This window comes from Hyposmocoma kahamanoa, unplaced genomic scaffold (genome assembly GCF_003589595.1).
Source record: "Hyposmocoma kahamanoa isolate Upper Pololo Valley unplaced genomic scaffold, ASM358959v1 180, whole genome shotgun sequence".
In the NCBI taxonomy this organism is placed as follows: domain Eukaryota; kingdom Metazoa; phylum Arthropoda; class Insecta; order Lepidoptera; family Cosmopterigidae; genus Hyposmocoma; species Hyposmocoma kahamanoa.
In genome coordinates, this window is record NW_020653711.1 from 3,057,103 (window position 1) to 3,081,138 (window position 24,036).

Here is a 24,036-nt window from a genome sequence, read left to right on the forward strand (position 1 = left end):
TATACGTTTATTTCTTTTCGAGAATATTTAATATTCAATATATTTATTTTCATGGAAAATACCTTCGGCATTTCATGCATAGTTTTTTTCATACCAAGAAATATAATCAAAGAAATGCAGTCTCGTATGTATTAAAAGGTGAGTTCCCCACATCAGATCATAAAATTAGCATCGGTAACATCAGAGAACCTGTGAAGTATGGCGACAAAGAATTCCTTTTATTTTGCCTTATATTCTATTGAGCTGTTTTTATGAATATTCTTTTATCCTATTTAAGTTGTGATCCTCATATCGTTGTGATAGAGTGAATACCTCGTATGTGATTTCCATATAATACTTCAGGACGGAGATAAAAAGGTAGTGTAAAACGTAGTAAACGCAATAATGTTTGTAGTTAGCATTTTAATTAGTTACATTATACCTTTTTCAGATACTATATTACTTTAATAATATATTTGAGCAAGAAGTTTATAAGCATTTCTTCAACAAAAATTAGTAAAAACGAACTACGTGACAACGCGTAACCGACGTTTTCACTCTAAAGCGACGATATAGAGGATAATACTCTTTTCATATATCTATTCAATCGTAAATGCGCTTAGTTACACAAGCACCTACATAAAAAGAAATATAAATACCGAGTGAAGTTTAAACTACTTCTACAGCGGAAATAAACTAATGAATGATTACAGCCACACGGTGTCTTTGATAGTCAGTTATATCAAAGTCAAACTCAAATAATCATTTATAAAAATTTTACACTTGGAAACGTCATGTTTTAAGCTACTGCTCGTTCACTACGTTGGCCTCCCTGAGAAGAACGAACAAGAAACTGTAGAGATTGCGCTTTTCCAATAAATTTAAATGTTATGGAATTCACTTTGAATCTTAATTGTGTGGAATCTAGGCTCATGTTGTCCTTCCATACGTCAATAATAATAAAAAACTAGTGGATTATTAAACACAAAAATATCACGGTAGTACAATCATCATGATATTCAATAAAAATGAAATAATACTACGTATGTGAACTAAATTTTTTCTTACTAGAGATTTAGCTCACATTTTGTCAAGTCTCAAGTTCAACTTTAAGTCATATATGGTAATGGCTCTGTCGTTTTATGCGATGATTCTGTCAACGACAGGGTTCGAAGACTCAGTTAGCGATGCACGACTTGGAATGTGACTAATACTAATCATTCGAATGGGCAAATCATTCGTCTAAGTCGAATCGTTACGTCGACTCGAGTCGAATGATTACCGATACCGAATATTAAACTTCGCTAGAATCATTCGCCATGTTCATACCAAAATATTCCGGTCTCTGTCGCATTTACGGTATTTACCATAGGTCAGAGAGGGCTAGGCAGAAATGCGCAATGGAATGTATGGATTAGTATTATCAATTAGTAATTAATGATTATTCAGATCATTGGAATACGAAAATTAGTAGTTAAATTAATTTAATTTGTAGAAATTTAGTACTAATTTGTCATTCCAATACGAGGATCGATAAGTTAACGAGTTGTTGAAAGGTTTTTGCGGTATATTTTTTTTGTTTTTTTATAAATGTCACTTGATGAAATGCTAAAATATGGACGAAAATAGTCCACATTGGCTTAAAAACTTTTACCTTTAACATTAGATCTTTCGTTCGAGAAACACAGTAAAAATTTATCTCTGGACATTGACAGTTTGTTTACATGATCCGTGTATGCCGAATATAATTATTCTATTGTGAATGAAAAAAATATTCCAATAATTCAAAACACTATTAAAGTTTCAATTTTAATTTGCCAAAGGCAAGTCCCGCAATAAACAAGTTGTTTATGGTAAATGTTAATAAACTTTGACGTCGTGAACAGTGTTATTTCATTTGTTACCGGCGATTTATTAGCTACCATTTAATTTTCTATGCACCATTGTGTGCCTGTTCAACATTTTTACGTGTCGATTGCAATAATTTTTTTATCAAGAAAAAAATCAAGAATGCATGCAAAAATGTTAAAACAAGTAGTAAGAATTTACTTCAGACGCATATTTTCTGTGTAAAGGCATAGAAGAAATTACAATAACTTTACATATGAATTGCAAGAAACTAAGTACTATTTATGTATATTACACGTATATACACACGCACCAACACACACATACACACACTTTTAGTAGCAGTAGAGCTCTTTGTGAAAGAGTTCGTCCAGTGAAGTACTGCCACCTTAACTATTTCTGCCGCCAAGCAGTAATGTCAGCATTACTGTGTTCCGATTTTGAGGGGTAAGGGTGCTGGTGAAATGACAGGTACAAGAGACTTGTCAACTTATGTCTTAGGGTGACAGGCGCAGTGGCAATGCCCCTCGGATCTTTGTGATTTAAAGCTCTGAGTGGCACTGCAAATGTTATAGACACTGGCGTGTAGCTTACCATCAGGCGCACGACTTATTCGTCCCATCACTTGATATTATACAATCGTCTGTCGTATATTATATATATATATATACATATGTATATACACACACACACGATCGAACTTTTGTATGACTGTAATAAGCACCGGCGATATATAATTTAGAAAATGAAAATATTGTTTTCGGCTCTAATATGGGTATATTTGTTTTTCGTTTGAAAACAAAAATACGCTTACTACTAAATGTATAATGCGGTACGGCGTCGTATTTTGTATGATTTCACCGAGAAACGTTCAAACGGAGTGGATATCTTCGTATTTACGGTCAAATTCCGTTGGATGCGTTAATATAAGTAGGCTATCAAGTCTGGACCGAGTACATAAGTTAACATTACGATTATGTAGAGCAAGAGCTGCTTTACGAGGTGACCGTTTGGATTGTAATTTATAGATAAAATAATTTCTGAGGAGTACACTAACTTCAGAATTTAAAGGTATATTTTACGATCTTACTAGTACTTAGTGTTTAAATACAGGGTGTAATCGTGAAGTGTGACCAGGTGATTATTCCGTAAATATAAGAGATATCAAAAGCTTTTTAACTGATATCAAAAGTTCATTTACCTAATGAGTAAAATGACACGGTTTATAGGTTTTCGATATTTCTTATATTTACACTTAACGATTACACCCAGTATGTGCTAAACACATATGTTTAAAATGTGGTATTGACCTCTTCGAAGATATATTGATGTCTATCAAGTTCTATCATGAAAACAATCAGCTGTAAATGTATCTTAATGATATGAATGTTTGACTAACTAAAAATGTATGGTCTGTAACGTTTTTAATTGAAACTGAAATTCATCAGAAAATAATAATAATAATGTAATGTGTCAAACTGCTACATTAATCACCTGGTTTTAAATTAGGGAATTCTCTGTAATATAAGTAGCAATGCAACGGAATTCACTCCAGGATACTGTTCAGAACACCCTAATCAGAACCAATTTAGAAAAGTTCGTTTCCCAAATTAATCTTGCCTGGTATCGAACCCGTCGCCTCCTTATCCACCGCTGACAGTACACACCGTTGGGCCACTGATGTCATCGGTATTTGAGATAATAATACAAAGTTGACTTCTCAACATTTTTTATTAGTTTCAATGCAGATCATTTTGACGCTAACAATTTCTACTTAAGGTCGCCAGAAATTGATTATTCAGCTTTATATTTACTTACTTATTGAGGTGTGTTTGTTATAATAGATGTCCATAAGTACTACACTCACCTTGCATTTCATAGCCAGCACCAACTGGTATCGATGTGCAGTCAATGCATCCTTATAAGATCCCTGGCTGAAATAAGCAGCTCCCAGGTTGCCATGCGCTCGACATTCTCCCGCAGTATCTCCAAGAGATTTGGCTACAGCCAAATCCTGCTGCATGTAGTTTATTGCTGCATCTAGCTGATTTAGAGCCCAGTGAGCAGATGAGAGAGCGCTGAACACTGAGCCTCTGTGGACAAAGTGATAAATTGTTTTACACCGTTGATTTGATCAGGGTCGATTAGCACCAGTTACATTAATGATTCCCAAAGTGGTTTATATCTACCCCCAGGGGTCAACTCTAACTAGCAAGGGATCCGTGTCAGCGGTTAAACTTTTAGCAGCTGTAGAGCTCCTTGTGAAAGAGTTTATAGGTGTCCATGAGAGAGAAAAGAAAAGAAAAAAATGTTACACATAACGTTGATAATATCTATAAACTTACGTGATATTTTCTTATAAATTACCTGAAAAAACATTTTCAAGACATAAATGTTTAATGAAACGTGATGATGATATTCGATTAGATAAATGTGTGAAACTTAACATGTTACATTGTTTAAGATTTCACTCAATAGTTAAATTTCTCAAATGGAGTAGAACTATGTCAGTTGTCAAAACCACGTTTGAAGTTGATGAATTTGTAAAAATTCAATATTAGAAAGTCAGGAGGTGTAGCCAAAATAGAAAAAAATATATACGTGGTCTACGAGCCACAAAAGTTTGGGAACCTCTGAGTTAGATGACCTGGGAATTATCAAACTAAGCGCCAGGACATACAACAAGTGTCTAAGAAAAACGTTATACACTTATCTTTTTTGTTAAGCGCTAATGTATAAGTTTGTTTATCTAAGTTTGGTGTTACAAAGTTGCATTTAAATCGAAGATGCAACATGAACTTAGTAAGTTAGTGTCTAAACACTATAAACGGTGGCTAAGTTACCTTTAAAACATTAAAATTAGTAAGTACAAAAAGCTACCACTTAGTACATTCATTTCAATGACTACAATAAATGAAAAACATTTTTTAAATCGTTCATTTTACGGAATCTATGACTTCATGCTAATATGACTGAATGTACATTTTCATTAAAAAAATATTTTTTTATAATATTACGTGATGGGACGAATAAGTCATGCACCTGGTGGTAAGCTACACACCTGTCCATAGCAGTTGCAGTGCCACTCAGAGCTTTAATTCGCAAAGATCCAAGGGGCATTGCCACTGCGCCGCGCACCCTGAGACATAAGTAGAGAAGTCTCATGTGCCTGTAATTTCACCAGCATGCATATTTATTGCATGCTCTTATTTATTACCTAAATAGGATAAAGTTAAATTGTATTTAATTTTACCATTAATACATGTACCCTAATTAAAGCAAATAAATATTTTATTTATTCAAATCAACAAACGTATAACAAGCAGAACATTGTTCTCTAATTATGCATGAAACGATCACAAGTTTCGTAAATCAACGATCATTGTCCGTTGGATAACTGACCAACTGGTTTATACATCCAATTAGATTTACTAAAGAAGCTATCACACACTACCAGTAGAAACCCACTAAAATAATATAATTAGGCCCAAAACAAACGTTCGAACTCATCGCATAAATAGCTCGTGTGAAACGATTAAAATAATTGGAGATAAATATTTTAATTCGTGGCTCGAGTCATGAATCACTTTGAGCGGTGTAATTTGACAACGTTCTTTACACCTTGAGGTCACGGTGTAAGGTCTAATGTGTACAGTAATGCACCTTTTATGTCACGTCGACCCTCTCCAGCACGGTGCAGAGTAAAAGACGTGACTAGGTGGTCACAAAATGTCATGATAAATAATAACGACCTGCCTTACGTATATCAAAACAAGAGCTCTACTCTCGAAGCACGAAATCCGTATCCACTATGGATGACCTAAAGACTAGAATTTCGATCGGGGCTAGAATTAAGAATGTATGACAACGCTATTTGACAGTTTCAAACGGGCCCGTTTCACAGATTCTCTTTTGGTTTCTCAGTTTGTCTTTGCTTTGACGGACTTCGTGAGTAGTCGGTCATACATCCATAGTGGGAAAACGGCCATAAGTACGTATTTCATGTTTCGAGAATAGGGTTCCAGAGCCCATTTTTAAGTGGGTTCATGTTGGTGAACTTTTGGTTGATTAGTAATCATTGTTTCTTATTATTATTAATTATGAATATAAAGATCGAATACAAAGAAGAATTCCTTTGATCTGACCGGACTCGAACCTGCGTCTGTGCCATACCAGGGCGACTGCTCTACCAACTGAGCTACAGAATGAGTCAGCTAATCGTACGATTTTTTTACGCGTTTACAGATCTTTGCTTTTGTTTAACGCTTTTTTGCCGTAGCGCCACATGTAAGAAATCTATGAAAGTATTTTCTTCACTCAACCAGGTACCTTTACAGCTGCCGGAGGTTGACAAGAAATGTCGCTTTATAAATCGTAAATATATACATATTAATTACAATTAATATTACAATCATTATTTCGTTTATAATTACTGCCTAAAATAACAAAGATGAATAAAAATGTTTCTGAATAAGACACAATTAAATAATTTCGAAAATATGTTATACTTTGTTTACTGATTTAATGATTGCACTGTAGGCTTATACTTCCCAAAGGATCTGACGCATATTCTGTGAAGATATTTCAATACCAATATTTTTATTTCGTTATCTCCAGCACCGATTTAAATGCTAAGCCACTAATGATTTCTCGCTGTGACACAAATGATTGAAACTGTTATAAAAAGAAATGCCGCATATTAACACTTTTAAATTATTAAAAATTACTTGTCATTTGGTCAACCGCTTACCGCGAAAAGGTAAGGGGAAAAGATATTAAAAACACACGTGGGTATTATTTATATTCTTTATTTCGTAATCGTTAAGCTCAACCCGCAAAAATTGTGCTTTTTAAATATTAGTATAGATTAAACTATGAACTTTGATCAAATGGGAACTTTTCTACGTACCTATACTTTCTCGATGTGAATACCCATCACTTTAGTGCCATTTCGAAAATCACTATTTATTTGGAGAAGTGACTACGAATGAGATCGTATCTTATTATAAACAGCAATACATATATTACACATTATTCTGTACGTAATATAGTTTAATAGCATATATCTAACACGTATTTCAAAGTGCATATGGTGAAGTGTATACCAGAATAAGCCTCATCGGCATCGGCGTGAATTCAATCAATCAAGCCGAGATAAGCATCTAGAGGTGTGGGTTTCGCCTCTACGGGATCGTTTCCCGGACGAAAGAGTTGTCGTTGAAATAAATAGTGATGGAAGGCTTATTTTGTCAGCCACACTCTCGTTTTAATGTTTTTAATATTTTTAAAGGGTGTGTTTATAAGATCCAAAGAATAAGTTTTTTTGAGCTAGAACTTTTTTAGCGGCGCAACTTGCTTTTTAGATAAATACTCTACAACAATTTATCAAATTAATTTGATGGGAGTTCAATTGTAATACTACAAAATTAATATGGTATTTGTAATGACTTTCTCAAAACGCTTAGAATTTGGCCGGGATCGTTTCGATACGGCTTTTCATATATATACATACAACGTATTCATTAATTAATTTAATGTCTTGTACAATTAATAGTCGACGTTGGTTGATATGTAAAAGAGTAAAAGAACAACAATTTTATAAAATTTTGCGTCTTAAAAATGGGATTAAATTATCTTACTACTTTGCGAACAAAGCGAAGGTTTCAGAGAGACACCTCTCCCACGGCACCAGAGTCATTCCGTCGGGATTTTTGAGTCACAATATTTGCTGAAAATAGAACCCGACGGATGAATTCGTGTAAGGCTGATGCCGTGGAAATCTCCCTGCACATCGACAGCAACTCAGAGCATGACAGCCACTGCCCTTATTTTTGCTATTATATTTCAATTAATGTATTTGTTATATGAATCTATTTGTAATTATTTAAAATTCAAGTTTGTATTCTGCGGATGTACCTTATTTAATAAATATATAAATCTGCGGTAATTGTTGGCCACTCTAAAATTTTAAAAGTCCCCGCATTCTACATCCCCAATGGTTACGAATTATATCTACCTTTTACACACATTAACCTTTGCCCTTAGCATCGCCGAACACTTCTTTCAAAGTAAACTCAATAAAAAGCAGAAACTTATTTCATGTTCTGCCCATAAAATAAGACCCAACAAATTCATTTTATTTCGTGAACACCCCGAGCCGAAGCTCTTTATGGGACCATTAAAATCACCGTTAATGGTTATGTACTGTTCGTGTGCATTGGTTTTACGTTATGGTTGCATGTGATTGAAGTAACTGTCTGTATTTTGTACTCCTTTTTCAGGGTATAAAATTTAAGTGGTTCGGTAAGACACGAAGCTTGTGGCAAAAATATAAGAAAAAGTACCTACTTCTACTGTTAAGAGCACAGTAAACTTGATAGGCTTATTCCCATATAATCTCCTGAAACTGATCCCCTAGGGGATCCGTTTTATTTTAAGATATTGTCTTTTCCCATCGGATCCCCAATACAGGAGATCAAATATAAATATTAATAATTTATTCCCACCTGATACCCTGGTACTTAAAAATTAATTTTTGGTTGGTACTATGGTACAGACAACAAGAAAATGTATACGTAATGTATAGGGCTTTACTGTATTTTATTTAGTTCATTAGAAATGAACAACATAAACTATGTTTTAACGGTCAAGGTCTTAATCCTTTCTTATTTTCTTAAAAATTTTGTTACATGGAATTTGCAGTCACGAATCCTGTCACAAAAAAAAAATGGCGCTGGATCATCGAATCGTATTTCAAAGGTAATGTATGGTTTTGGGGATCAGATGGGAATAACCACCTGATACATTGACGACCTCTATGGTCGAGTGGTTTGCACATCAGTTTTCATGGTGTCGCCATCTCCGAAGGCCCAGAATCGATAAATAAAATACTAAAATACTAACTTTTCTATATCGTCTCGGGTCTGGGTGGATAAGTGCTTTAGTTACTTACTTTGAAATCAGAGCAACGTATGTTATATTTGATTTGGGGCTTTGGGCTGTTCTTACCGTAAGCGGTTTAGAATTTAATTGAAACCCTAATAGCGAAGCTTTAAACTTGACCCAGTTTTACAAATGCCGAAACTGCAAATGGTACACTAAACACACAAATGTTATTCATTATATCTGAAGACAGGTGTCATAACCGCCTAAGGTAATTAATAAAAAAAATAATAATTTACTTATTCATTTCTCATATACACAAAAACTTTCGCGAAGTGTTCCGGTTTCACATTTATATGGAGATCGGCTCTGGAGTGGAATTCCCTGTTTGCAGACTTAATTGTTCCCTGTTCAAGGCGAGAGTGAATAGGTATTATTTAGGTGTGCATGCTCTATAGTCGACCTCATCGTCACTTTCCGTCACGTGAGATGACGGTTAAATGCGCACATTATTTTTAATTCTTCATTATGGTTATTAATACAAAGTTGAACACATGGAAAGACTTTGTCGACCCGATGGGACTTGAACCCACGACCGTGCTGTACTGTAGTATTGCACTTAACAAGTGAGCTACGGGTTAAGTTATCGAGTTGTCGAAATTCTCCTATGTGTTTTTGTTAAAGATCTTTTTACTGGATTTTTCAGCATTATGAGCCGCTAATGACATCTAGTGAGAGATATGGGAACCTTCTTCACTGCAACCACCACCTACATTGGTGCCTCAATTGACGTAGATGATGCTTTTTGATCAAATATATTTGTATATAATATTATATGTAAGTTTATTATGTATGTATAATAAGTATGTTTATTGTATGTTATTTATTTATACCATACAAATTATCGATTAGTTTTCTAGTATTTCTATTTCTTCTTGTTTAAGTGTAGCACCAACCTATTGTGTTTTTTTTCTGTTTGGCCCAATGGTTGACTGGTAGAGAATGCCTTATGGCATTAAGTCCGCCATTTGTACTTCAGTGTATTGTACAATAAAGTTTAAATAAATAAATAAATATATTTGAAAAAACTAGTGGAGTTGTTTCACACAACAAAACTTCAATAATACAAAAAAGGACTTCATTATTTCGAGGCGAAGTCGTATCCTTGGTGTAATAGAGGCACATCTGCAAAATGATCACTTTTCAGGAAGAGGTTTAAGGATTCTATGAAAGAAATGAATACATATCGAGTTCTTAAGTTTTCGCGATTATTACACATAGTAAATGAAACTATTTTTCCGGATTTACAGGTCCCACGGTCACGGTTGACTGACAAACATAACTTTTTCAATAGAAGCGTTATAAAATTTCACATATAAGGTCAGGTGGGGTTAGAAGAAAATACTTTATGTTGAGACAAATGTTTAGAGCTCTAGGAAGAACTGATAGTCATATGAATTTTGAATAGATAGTTATATGAATTTTGAAGTATACTAAACTTTGTTTGTCTTGTCTTCGTTTATTTATTATATTTATGTTTATTTTAACTGCTTCCGTGGCCCAATGGTTACCAAGCCGAACTGCCACGCAGAGGTCCCAGGTTCGATTCCCGGGCCGGGAGAAATATTTGTATAGCCTACATTTATTTCTCTCGTGAGTTTGGGTGTAATTTGTGATTGTCTATATGTGTGTCATTGGCACCCACGACACAGGGTTTCCCCAGTGCGGGGCTATATTGAGTGTGTGCGTTATTATTATTATTATGTTTATCGCCTTTACATGTTTTAACAATCATTACGTTGAATTAAATACTTACGATGTACTTGCCGATAACGGTCAAATTGTACTAACGTTTCTCTTCCTTCAAAAGTTGCTGTGGTTACCGTATTTCAAAGGTAATGGATACCGTTTTATCAAGATTTCACAACAGTCAAATTTGTTTTTTTCGCCTTTTGGATTTGGAGCAACGTAGCGTCATCTCTTTAAAATCGTTAAAACGAATTTGTTTGCTGTTTTATCGACTAAGAGACTACTATAGTCTCTTAGCGAAAATCTTTAAATTACGGAGTAAGGCATTGACTTACAATTATAGTAAGGCTTCAAATTCCTCTTCCTTTGTGGTTCTTCTTACCACACCTAACCATACAGAATTTATTTCACATAGTTCGTATATCATTTTCATGATTTTCATTTGATAAAAGTAATTTTGACGTATTATCATACGTGGCTTTATTATATTAAAGGCTATTATAATAAAGTTTACTTAAATCGGCTATGAGAAAAAGTATCCTGTTATATCAGGAAAACAAAATTAAGGCGCTAAATAGAGATGGTTGGCGATTACTCCACCGTCAAAAGCCTAGCTTCTAAATAAGAAGAACGCTGTATAAAAACAGGTTATATCACTAGTTCCAAAAAAGCTTCAAGGTTGTACAACATAATTAAAGTCAAAATATGAGTTCTAATCTCTAAATTAAGTAAATCATTAAGAAACTAGGAAGAAGGCAGGTATTTTACTCCACGAAAAGCAACGTATTTCAATATAACTCTTAGATGTCACGTTTGATGGTTTTCAGTGTCATTAAAAAGTACATTTTCCTATGTTTTATTGAGATAGAAAACCAGTAAAATATCCTAGATAATCGGCTGAAGATTATATCAGCAGTTTATTAATATTTATTGGCACTCCAGTATCACAACTTTCAATTTTAAAATACAACGTATTTTACGTTTATAGCAACGACACATTTTGCTCTTAACTGCCTAGTTAAGCTTTAAACCGCAATGCATATAAAATTAAATATACAGATTGCAAACTAAAAGCTGTACATATATTTAGAAAGACACTGAGCAACTAAAGTTAGAAATAAATTTTGAATTTCGTAATAAATAGTGATGGAAAGTTTATTATTACTTTTATGATAATTTTAAAATATATAAAATAAAATCCTCGGAGTGGTTTTTGCGCTTGTAATTGTTTTAGCGTCTCGACCTGCTTTCACTCGTATAGCAAGTACGTTTTAACGTATTTACGCTATAGATATGTAAGAGTTTATTTTGTGGAAGATCAATAGATATATATAATACAAGAAAATTAATACTATTCTCAAAAAATATTTTATTTAAGAGATATTTATTGGGAAAGTAAATTCGATACATTGAATAACTGTGTCTATGACATTTCATTAATATCCCAAAATATGAATACACCCTGTATAAATGTGCACAGTAAAATTATTGTAAGCAAGAGCTCTACATCATACGCACTTATTAAAAGCAGACAGCGCTTCCAACGATTTATGTGGTCTTTATTCCTTCTACGCACTATTATAAATCAAAGCGTCGAATTCCGCAAAGATAAGTACCCTTAAATATAAATTACTCCACTGTCAACGAGTAACATACTGACGATTAAAAATAATAACGTCCCAATCAGGTAGACTCATTTCAGAATCAGTAGTTTAACTTAGGAATTCATTGGTGTACTCATTACTATTATTTTTCACAACATTATTCACTTTGAAACAAGTTGATTGTTGAGCGCAGCAACTTATAAGTATTTAAATACGGTCATACGGAATATAGGTCATTAAAATACGATTATCATACAGTTTTTTTTTAATTCCAGTCCATGTTATCAAAATGTTTAATAGTCAAAATAATAATTCAATAAGGCATCATTGACATTTGATTTTTATTTCGCTAAGTGCCTGTGTGCCTAAAGGTAATTTGACATGTACCTTAGGGATTGCTTGGCTCGTAGTTAATTGATAAACTTTTTTTACTTAAGTTCTTTTAATTTCTTCTTGGGGTCCACGAAAGGTACCTTACGCCGAGCACTTACCGACGCCGAAAAACGGCGTCTCTCCAGTTCCCAATACCTAACCGGCTGGAGGGACCGAAGGATACCTAGCTCATCCTCTACTAGCTCTCCGGGCTAGTGCCGGAGATGCCGGTCGCAGCGCCTTGCAACAATGTCCGGGCATAGCTTCCGACTTAAAAGGCAACTCACGCGCCCCGCGCGCCTCCTCGCCTCAAGACCTCGACTAGACCGCTACTAAGACGCGCTAGCTGCGCACGAGACAGACGCCCTGGTCACACACCACCTGGGCAGACAAACAAGTCCATCTCTGCAGCTCACCACAAACCACAGCGAGTCCATAACCAAGCCCGGGTCCGCCAGAGATGCCCGTGAAGGCGGGTCACTGGCGAAGGGCTAGACCTGGACGCCCGCTGTACCCTGATCTTACCGACGAGCCCGTAATCTCTCCGGAATACCTTCTTTTCGATTTGGTAGTTGACTTAGAGTCTACAGCTTAGCTGTGGCAACCGTTAGTTGCACAGAGCGCAACTGGAAGTGAGCATGCCTACAGCTTCGGTGCCTATCTGGAAAATAGGGAGGATGCTGTACGTGTATCCGGGGCGGCTTCCCTAAGGTACTAGTCTTATGAGAAACGGATGAGTCCGTGCAAACGGGCTGGCCAGGTGTCAGGACCTGACTGAGTAGGTTCCTGTGCGGACTGGCTCGAACAGTTTATATATTTATATTATTCCCTTCGCGCATAAACAAGAGATTGATAGGGAGAGGCACTATAAACAAAACGTATATAGAAAAGATATGGGAGCTGTCGATACGATAACAAGAATTTCTATAGGCTTAGCTATAATTGGCACCCTTTGTGTAATAAGGTCACATCTGCAAAACGACAACTTTTTTATGTTAAAATAGGAGAGTTATAAAACTTCACATACACATAATTTATGTCATACAAATCTATATATATACAAGTTTCATGTGATAAAAGTTTTTAACGTCTCACATGTGACTTTATTATACCAAGGCTAAGGGTACGAATTAAGTTACATTACTCTCTGTTATTTGCACTGTGGTGAAGTTAATGAAAGTTTTCGATCATTTGTCTTCTTCTTATTAGCAGGAAGGTTTGAGTGGTATTAAACGTGCGAAATGATTTACAAAGGGACCGTTCCCGATAATGGCGCTATGTTAATTATACGCCGATTTTGACTTTTGACACTCGCGGTCGTTAATATAAGGAATTTTCTAAATGAAGATAATTTTCAATTGAATAAGCGAGTCAGTGAGAACATACTTAGCTGCCATGTTTTTCGTATTTTCACGTCAACACTAGGGTAATAATTTGATCGTCTAATTCTTAGTTTTAGGTTTGCGATTGTTACACATTGGAAATAAAACTATTTTTTCGGACCTGAATCACGTAATTTTTTTTTCAAACATACCAACGTTTCGGGCCCTTTATAGATTCCATGAAATATCACAATTGAGTGATTTATTAATACTGACTGTACTGATTATTAGTTTTAATTTATATTTCAAACCTTTTAATCCATAAATTTAATTTAGTGAAAATTATGATTTTTTTAATTTAGATATTAAAATAAAATGTTTTGCAAAACGTACGTAGCATAAATTGGATTGTTATTTTTATTCTTCTTGTTTAAAATGTGGTAATTCAATTAATAATTTTCATAATAGTAGTTAAAAAATGGTCGGTTTGTGTGAAAAAACAAATACACACTATTTAAATCTGAAAATATAGTTTTATTTCTAACATAAAAACCCAAAAAAAAAGAATTAACCGTGTTGGGTCTATTTTAAGAAAGAAATAGCCAATTTCGAAAGAAATTTCTTTAAGTTGTAGAATGTCTTATTATTGAGTTAATTAAATAAATTATCTTTGTTTTGTACACCTGATCGCCATAAGTCGTGGATATTCTAGCGGACAAAAAAACCTGTTCATCGTTCCACGGAAAGAAAGTGTTTTTAAATTACGTTACAATAGTCAACAGCACAATGACCTTTATTTCAACTGTATTGTATTTTCGATAACAATAATTGAAGGTCCAAAGCGTGAATCATGATGTGTTGTTGATAGCTCTACTTAATATTACTTACCGAAGTTTAAGAGAGCAGGAACCAATCCTAAGAGCAGCTTCTAGAACCGTAACCGCTGCTTGGTACTGGCCCGCAGCCAACAGCTCCTGGCCAACCACCTGCGAAAAGAGTGATTACTTTTAGAGCGCTTTCGAACTAGACGCGTTTGTGGCACTATAGCCGCGCCAGTACTAATTTTCGTACAATATTTGGAAGCGCAGTTGGAGTGCTACTTTTGCAGAGTAGATGTTACAAAAAATAAGAAAAGTTGTACTGCAGTACTACAGCGCTTGTACAAGCGTCTAATTTGAAGGCATCCTAAGTTTCTTCTTTAACGATGTCAACAAATTATGAGATAGAGACTTTTTATTTAAAAATGTATTTAAGTGCTATGGATATGGATCTAAGTGCTAATTTTGTTTGATAACCGTGCCAGACGCTATACCAACTAAGCCACGGAACGAACCAGTGGAGTAATTTCACAAAAAAAATTGAATATCAATTCAATTAAAATTTAAAATACAAGGAATAACGACATCTCTCGTCAAGGTTGGTAGCTGTAAAGGTACTAATTGGGTGATAAATCTGTCATAGATTTCTTGTAGATGGCGCTACGATTAAAAAGCCGTTGAAAAACCAAATACAAAGACACGACGCAAGCACATAGAAACATTCGTGAGGCCCGCTGGTTGGTTCCGTGGCTTAGTTGGCATAGCGTCTGGCACGGTATGCTAGAAGACGTCGGTTCGAATCCTGCCGGATCGAAGGAATTTTTTCTGAGTGTTCGATCTTTGTATTAATATTATATTATAGATATTATAGATTTTAAGCATTTTAATATCATATTATTAAAACGAAATAGTGAAGGTTCATGTGTTGAGACTCTTTGCTTTCTTATTGCAATTATGTTATTATGAATAAAACATTACGCATGCGCCACAATCACGAAATTACGCCATTTTTGTGAAATTGTTACGAAACGATGTCCATTCTTTTTGTCTCTTCTGTTTGTAGTAAAGCTTCTAATGATTTTGAGTGAAGCGCTGATAACGGTTCTTGCCGTCAAAACGTAGAAAGAAATATATTTGTTGAGATATTAAATAAATATTATGATATTTTACTACCATGATATTTATTTATTTATTGTGAAATTACTTATTAGTAATCCAGTACTTCGTTATAATTATTAATACAAAGCAAAATTCTTTCGAACCGACAGGACTCAAACATGCCATTGTAAACTAGTGGAGTAATTTCACAAAATTTAAATGAACATTATGGTGATAATCTTTCATTACATTTAATATTTTAAAAATTAATATCGTAATCTTATTTAAGAACTTAAAATTCATTAAATTTAATGTCTCAACAGATACATTTCTTTCTACATTTCGACGACAAGAATCGAAATTAGAGCTTCACTCAATATCGCTAGAAGCTTTACTACAAACAGAAGAGAACAATTAAGTATATAACTTTTAATAAAAAAAAAGCCGAGCTCAAAATTTCATGGAATTACATCTATTTGCCAAGTTCTATTGAATTCGGTTACCGGAAAGAGTTTCAAATGGTAGGTGCTGGTGAAATTACAGACACACGAGACTTGTCAACTAATGTCTCAGGGTGCCAGGTGCAGTGGCAGTGACCTTCAGATCTCTGTAATCTAAAGCTCTGAGTGACACTGCAACTACTATGGACAATTGGACAGGCGTGTCGCTTAACACCAGGCGCACGACTTGTTTGTCCTGTCAGTTGGTATCATAAAAAAAAAAACAAATATATTGAGACTTACTGTGCGATACAAGTACTCGTATATACTTAGTGCAAGGACCGCGAGAAATCATTGGTAGAAAAGAGTTATATAACGTAGTTAAATAGTGTAAATGCAAATTAATGTAATCCTATTTGGTCTATTAAGCTATAGCACTATTATTATTATTATACAAATTTTACTAGTCGTTTTCTCCCAATCGTATTGAAGAATGTCGTGTGTGTATTTAAGTCCAGTTCTAATCGGCATTATCGTCTTTTGAACATAACCATTGCTCGGTAAAACACATCGTGTCAACCTTTTCGGAGAATCGTAAATATTTTATATATAACTAAGGACGGTAATGGTGCTTATCACTTGATTTCTTTTATAGCCTCCGTCCAAAGTTTTATTTGAATAAAACACCAATACTCTTAAAGCGCATATTATCTTCTAAATGCTCTTTGAAGTCGATCATTACCATAATATTGTTTTTATTTCCGCATATCGGTTGTAAATGTATCGTAATGCTAATGTAATCTTTGTACGAAAGTCGTAAAAGTAAAGCGGAGCCATGTTTTTATTCGGTATTTTATGTTGTTTAGGCTCGTTTAATACCATATTAACTAAGTAACTTAATGCCCAATTTGCTTATATGAATTTGGACAATATTGTTATTAATTTTAAATGTACATACCCAGAGTTTATGTACTAAATTCAATGCGGATATGTAACATGAGGAGGTACGGTAGTAATTTTTTATACATATAACATAGTAATTGTAGTGTAGTTGTATGTGCATAATGCACTGTGCATAGTATATGTCGTAACTCAAATTTGTGGAATGAATTTTCAAATTGTGTATTCTCACACAATTTGAAAAAAAAAAATTGAATGAAACTTATTACGAACAATAGATAGATGACAACACTTTATTGCTCACACACAAAAAACACAAAAACAGTATACAGCCAATTTAGAATTAATGTGGGCAGAGGCGGCCTTATCGCTGAAAGCGAACTGAACAGAATAATGTGATTATTTTATTTATACATAATACTTAATTATCCATTTATTAATGAGATGCTGGTTTCATTCGCTTTTTTTTAACTTGTCAAATCGTGTCCTCTCAATGCTACAATTTTTTTACGAGAGTTACGAGAGTATTTGCTTTGAAGCGTGCAGAAGAATATCAGCGGGGCGCTGAGAAACACTCCGGGATTGTGCTGAGAAAACAAACCTTTTTATTTCCCACCACTATTTTCTGTTACTAAACTTGTGTAAAGTAGCTTATTTATTTAGATAAATAAACGATTTTATTGTTTATTATTATTAATTTTGCGTTTGCCTAAAAACATCCTGTAACGGTATTTGGGTGCCACATAACCATAACTGTTATTAAATAAACTAATTTAATACAAATGTGAACTTAAGTGACATGCATACGACTGCAAAAAGCGTAACGAATCCTTAGGCTTAATTCACATTGCCTTAGCATAATGGACTTTATGTTTATTGTGGAACGCATAAACTAGGTATGAGCCAAAAAACAGGTCGCGCGTCTTCCCGAGAATTCTTGCTGAGTCTCGGGAATCCTTGCAGCTTATTGTATCTAATTTGCACGTTACACAATTGACATAAAGTTAATTTTGTTACCTATGTACAAAATTATCTTCCATGTATTTAGGATGAAACATCAAGCTTTAGGATGAAACATCACCAGATCAACGCCTACGTATGTCTAAATTCAGAACGACGATACTTTTATAATAAACGAAGGTTATTTTTATTTGTCAAATCAAGTCCTTAATGATGATGAGTTTTTAATAAAATATAAGTTCAAGAACACCCATGTTGGAGTTATAAAAAATTTTTTTGATTGAACAAGGCAGCCAAGATACTAAAAGTTATATGGTTGGGTATACACAGTGTTAAGCCTTTGCGTTTCAATGTACTAACATTACTAAATGGGGATAAAACTATTTAACAGGTATTCGCACTTATTATCTCGTCGTTCGGCCTGTTATACTGGCCACGGGCTGTCTGGAGATGCGATGTTACCAGCGTCTGCGCTATCCCGTGGAGCGCCAGGGTACAATCAATGCCCAAGCGACCTCTAGTTGGCACGCGACCAAAATGGAATACTCAGTTTCATTTTTCCCAGTAATTACAAATTCGTGTCAGTGTACGTCAAAGCATTGGATGTGACGTCTTATCTTCATCCATTCTCGCAATATTTTTCAAAATATCGCCACAACATTAACGGTCCCTATTCCGTACCGAAGCCGTATTCTTGTAATTAGTAGATTGTGAAAAATGATATCGAGTTTTTTGTAAATACCGGATTTTGTGATGCCGGTAACTTGAAATTAAAAAACATTCAAATGATTTAAATGGTTGGGTATCAAAAGAAAGGACTTAATATTTTACAGTTTGTTAATTAGAAAATCTTCTTATTTATTTGTTAATGTTTAAATAAGATAAGTTAGATAGCTATTTAAAATTGATAATCATATTAGTTCTCTCATTACGTCTACTCTTGTTCAGGCAGAATGTGAAATATCACTTCGTAAGCCTATAACGCACACACTCAACATAGCCCCGCACTAGGGAAACTCTGTGTCGCGGGTGCCATGGACACACACATTGACAACCACAAATTACACCCAAACTCACGAGAGAAATAAATGTAAGCCATACAAACATTTCTCCCGGCCCGGGAATCGAACCTGGGACCTCTGCATGGCAGTCCGGCATGGTAACCGTTCGGCCACGGAGGCAGTTAAGCCTAAAGGTAACGATATCTTTATGAATTTATTGTTACAAAAACTATATTACATTATTGGTATATGCTTACATAATTAAGAAATGCATGTTTATTTTAAAAAGTAACCGTAAATAGTTATCACAAATGAAAAGTATAGCCAGCTATCGTCTCGCCGACAATTATCCTTTAACTAAACATTCCCGCCGCTATTAATAAATAAAACTTTAAAGTTAAACAACCTATTTGTTTAATAACTTTAATGACAGCCAAGTCAAGGACGGTCGTATAAATGTAAAAAATTAAGACCGCTGCAAAAAAGCAAATGGAGACGAAATAATAGGCTTGTAGCAAAAATAAAATGTTCTTATACAATGGTAACGAATTATACCTACCTATAATTTGAGTAGATACATAAAAATAATTAAAGTTTTCGTTTTTAATTGTCTTTTGATTTTACTGGTGGCAAGTGCAACTCTCTACTTAAAATTGTTCTGTTTTGTATAAACACATGACATATACAATCGTATTCCAATACTTAAACTTCGTTTTTTAGCATTAGACCAGATGGAGATTTTCCGTTTTTTATAAGGCGCCATTTCGTGTATTTTACTTGGAGTACTCACTAAACGTTAAATGAAATCTTTCTATTTTTATTTAAATAATCTATTTTTAAAATTTGCGTTATAAAAAACTTAAAGAAAGAAAGGATCCAAACATTAAACGTTTTTTTTTCATAAAATAATAACATAATATTATATACCTATTGTCGTGTCAATTGACTAAATTATACAATATAAATGTCATTTGTCATCAATGTTCACGATGTTTTCCTTTAGGTACTGTAATTTGTTGTCTGAAGTGAAAGGTTTACGATCACTGCTTCTTTGTTTACCTATTTTCTAATTCTAAAAAAATGAAATTTAAAAACATATCATTTAAAAATCTTTATCGATTAATTCACCATAGGTATACTATTTTGGCTTCATGGCCTCAAATTGTTTAATTTTCCACACATATTTCGAATACAGGCATATAAATGAGCCTTGATAACCACTATAAACCCTCTAAGACAGTTTTTATCTTGATTTAAAAAGTCAGCTTGTGAGAGGCTGCCATCTTGCGGTGGCGGCCATTCCGCGTCGCGCGTCGCCGGCGATCAACTGTCGCGCAGATTGTATGTAAATACATGGGGTCGCTGCTATTTATGGCCCTTTGATCACAGACGTGGGACTGGGAACACTGCTGGAGGAATTATTCCCAGTTTTCCTACTTTGTTGTAAATAATTGAGGAGAGAACTGTGTAATTACCGGATAGACGTGCCATGTCACCGACATTGAGACATCTCTAGTAAAATGTTAAAACATAATTACGCACTAAAAAATGGCGGATTTTTGATGTTACAAGTACAGTTGTTATAAAGTTTATTTTTATTTTAGTTTATTATGAAGAGAATACGAAGAAAGGAATAATGATATATTCTTTATTTTAAACCAAATTACAAAATACTTTATCCTGAAAATTACACTGAGTACGAATTTAAAGTTTTTGTTCAAAGAAACAATAATGTGATTTAAGTGAAATTGAAAACATAAACATTGACTCCCGCCGCTTAAAAGACTATTTAACAAACACAAACAAGTGAACTAAATAATTTAAGTGTAAGTGAAAACATAATATATTAGAAGCACAATCGAAACTATTTATTGAGGATTTAAAAGAAATACAGTCGAATTGAGAATTGAGATTGATTCCTCCTTTTTTTCAAGTCAGTAAAAAACATATTTTACACTTTCTTGTTCGTAACACTAATAAGTTGCATGCTGGTTATTAATAGTACAGTGAGTGAGCAACATAATAAAGTCACTCCTTGTAACTGTTGCCCGTGATGCAGTTCCATTGTGTATCGAGTAAAAGCACCGAAAAACGTTCACCCGTCTGGAATGTATGCAAAACGCTCCCTGTATCGCCGCTTTAATGTCACTGCCACTCCGTTTTACTTTTGTTCCTGTTAGTTAAAGTCTTTTAGATCTGACTATCGCAGGTACGTTAACTCTATTGATGGCTACGCTGCACAGGAGAGACATCTGTCGAGAATGTGACAGTTACATTTACATAATACAAAAAATGTTTGACTTTTTCTTTTTAGTACATGTTGTAGGAATGCAAAAGTTGAAAAGACAAAGATATAAATCTTGCTTAATTTATCCGTAGTTGTTAAGATGCATATTATGCGAAAAGAAGAGATAATTTTCGTTTTGTATAGCGACATACTGAGATTTACAATAAAGATAATAAACACATTTTCAATCTAGGTATCACGGACAACCCTCTATGCAGAGCATGCGTGGAGGGGAAGAAACCGCCGCGTATAACCTACTGCAATGCTCCGACGTGGCCATCTACAGGGCAAAATACCTTGGAGCGCTGAGTCGCTCGCAGAAGTCTCCGAAAAACCCAGAAGGGTGCTTAGATTTTTGGAGGTGCTTGGGTGGCACGAGTAGGATCCTGCACCCACCACACGCAAAATAGGCGCTTGGACGTCGAGTTGCGGACGACAGCCCGTTACACCATACCACTCTGAGATTTAAAGTAGGTACTTACTACTCGTCTGTGGTTGTATGCTAAAGGTAAAATCGTACACAACTTGTTAAGTGTTTAAACAATCGAGATGTTTTCCAGCAAAAACTTAAGTACACCCCATCGAGAATCCTTAAACACCGACTTTTATTCTTATTTTCAAGACACTGAATGACACTACATTTCCTGACTACAACAACGACACTTCAGTAATTTGAGGCCGTATCTGATGGCGTCCCCATTGACAGAATAAATACACATTAAATAAACTTAAACGAGAATAAAGAAGTTTAAATAAGACTAAATAAGTTTAAAAGATACTCGAATGTGATTCACACAATATTTTAACCGAGTTTACTGCCTATTTGTGCTGCCTTTTTGAGGAAAATAACGATCGTCACGAAATAAAGGCTGACTTAAGTTAAAGTTGGTTGAATGGAGGCTTGGTGCACGTCTTTAGTTATTTAAGTGCACGATTTATAAACAAATGCCGGGATGGCCCTTACTGGTCTGGGTTTGGCTAGTGTGATGGCCGGTCTCTACGCCAATTAATTTAGTCGTGCGTTCGATTTTTTTTACACTATTCCTAACTTTTAAGAAGCTAAAACAAAACTAGTATGTAGTAATATAAGCATGAAGTGAGGTTTTAAGATAATTTCATACATTATACTACACTTAGAAAAATTGTAGCAATAGAGCTCCTTGTGAAAGAATTCGCCCAGGGAAGTACAGCCACGTTACCTGTTTCTGCCCTCTTTTTTTTATTACTGTGTGTCAGTTTTGAAGGGTGCTGGTGAAATTACAGGCACACTGCTTTGGACAGACTTGTCGCTAACACCAGGCGTACGACGACTCTTACATCCTGCCATTTGGTATAACAATAATATAATATGCCCGACAAGCACACCAATTACTTGGTATAGTATAATAATACAAGTATGGGGTAGCTCCATATAAATGTAGCAACGCGACTTGTATGTGTGCGCGCCCGCCGTATACCATGTACGGATGCACACAGTCGCATAATCTCGCGAGGCACTCGCGTTGCATAACGCTGGACGCACCACGCGCGTTTCATTATTACGCGAATGTGTGCGCTGCTACGTGTACGGATTTACCATACTTCTTTTACTATACTGTGTACTTGGTCTCAATCTAGGGAACTCGCTATACTATAAGCACCAGAGCAACGGAATTTACTGCGAGCAGAACGCCCAGGGTAAGACCAATTTAGTACAGCTCATTTTCTAAATTGGGCACCAACCACAATGTTGAGTTGAGGTCGTCAAAAATAAAAAACCGCAATCGTGTTAGAAGTCTGTCAAGTAACCTTTTTAACCGATTTTAAAAATGGAGAAGATCCTCAATTCGACTGTTCTTTTTTGTGAGTATGTTACGCGATCACTCCGACATTTGTGAACGGAATTTTTTTTGTTGAAAAGCAGGTACATCTGTAGTGGTCCCATTAATATTAGAAGATATTTCACCCACTTTTCGTCAATGAATTCCAATATTACTTGGCACGTAATTCCAATCAAAGTAAAATGTTATGGCGATCTAGAGCTGACCTGATGATGGATGGCAGACGCGTGAAAGGAACTCTTCAACATTGTACAGCAAACACCTTGTTTGAACTCATATTATTAGTTTTGGCGAGGATTTCCATATTATGCATTTCAGATATCGTTGAGGAGACCACGGTAACGAACACAGCGAAAGCGGAACTAACTTTTTTAGTTCTGTTTTTTAACCGATTTCAAAAAGGAGGAGGTTCTCAATTCGACTGTATTTTTTTGTGTACTATGTTACGTGATTATTCCCGTGTTTGTGAACCTCGGCACTGGTCCCATTTAAATTTGAAGAAAATATTCCACCTCTAAGGATAGTAAGTGTGGCAGTTATAAAATAAAATATAGTCGTCCGAGGCGCCCTCTCGCATTACTCCTTGGACAGCGGGAGCGAGCGTGCGTGTCGTGCGAGGCACAAAGAAATAAGTTGTTTCAATTACGTTAAAGTACCTCGTACAAGTAAGAATACAAAGGCGTACAGGACGCCACAACTGGCGACGAGGATAAACAATGTAAGTTGTAGTATAAACAAAACATTTATAATGTTTTATCGCACGATATCCTGTCCGTGGATCAAATTAATCAAAACAAAAGCATTTTGTTTCGAACATTAGTAGGTACTTATGAAATTTTAGCGTAAGAAAAGGACAAGCAGATATTATACTTGGATAACGTTAATGTTATTTTAATTTGTAATAAATTATATTTCTACCAAAGAAAAGGGTAAAATACAATAATATATCATTTAAA

The 24,036-nt window shown here is 34.9% G+C and overlaps 1 protein-coding gene across 2 annotated transcripts in view; it reads right to left on the bottom strand.

The window, feature by feature from the left end:
• Positions 1 to 24,036, bottom strand: part of LOC113225943 (tetratricopeptide repeat protein 28) — a 109,315-nt gene that overhangs the window by 24,251 nt on the left and 61,028 nt on the right. For both annotated transcript variants that reach the window (XM_026458424.1, XM_026458423.1), the window contains exons 6-7: positions 14,645 to 14,742; positions 3,695 to 3,920 (exon numbers count right to left, since the gene is read on the bottom strand). In XM_026458424.1, the coding sequence (XP_026314209.1) occupies positions 3,695 to 3,920; positions 14,645 to 14,742 (324 nt within the window). The remainder of the gene's footprint in view (positions 1 to 3,694; positions 3,921 to 14,644; positions 14,743 to 24,036) is intronic.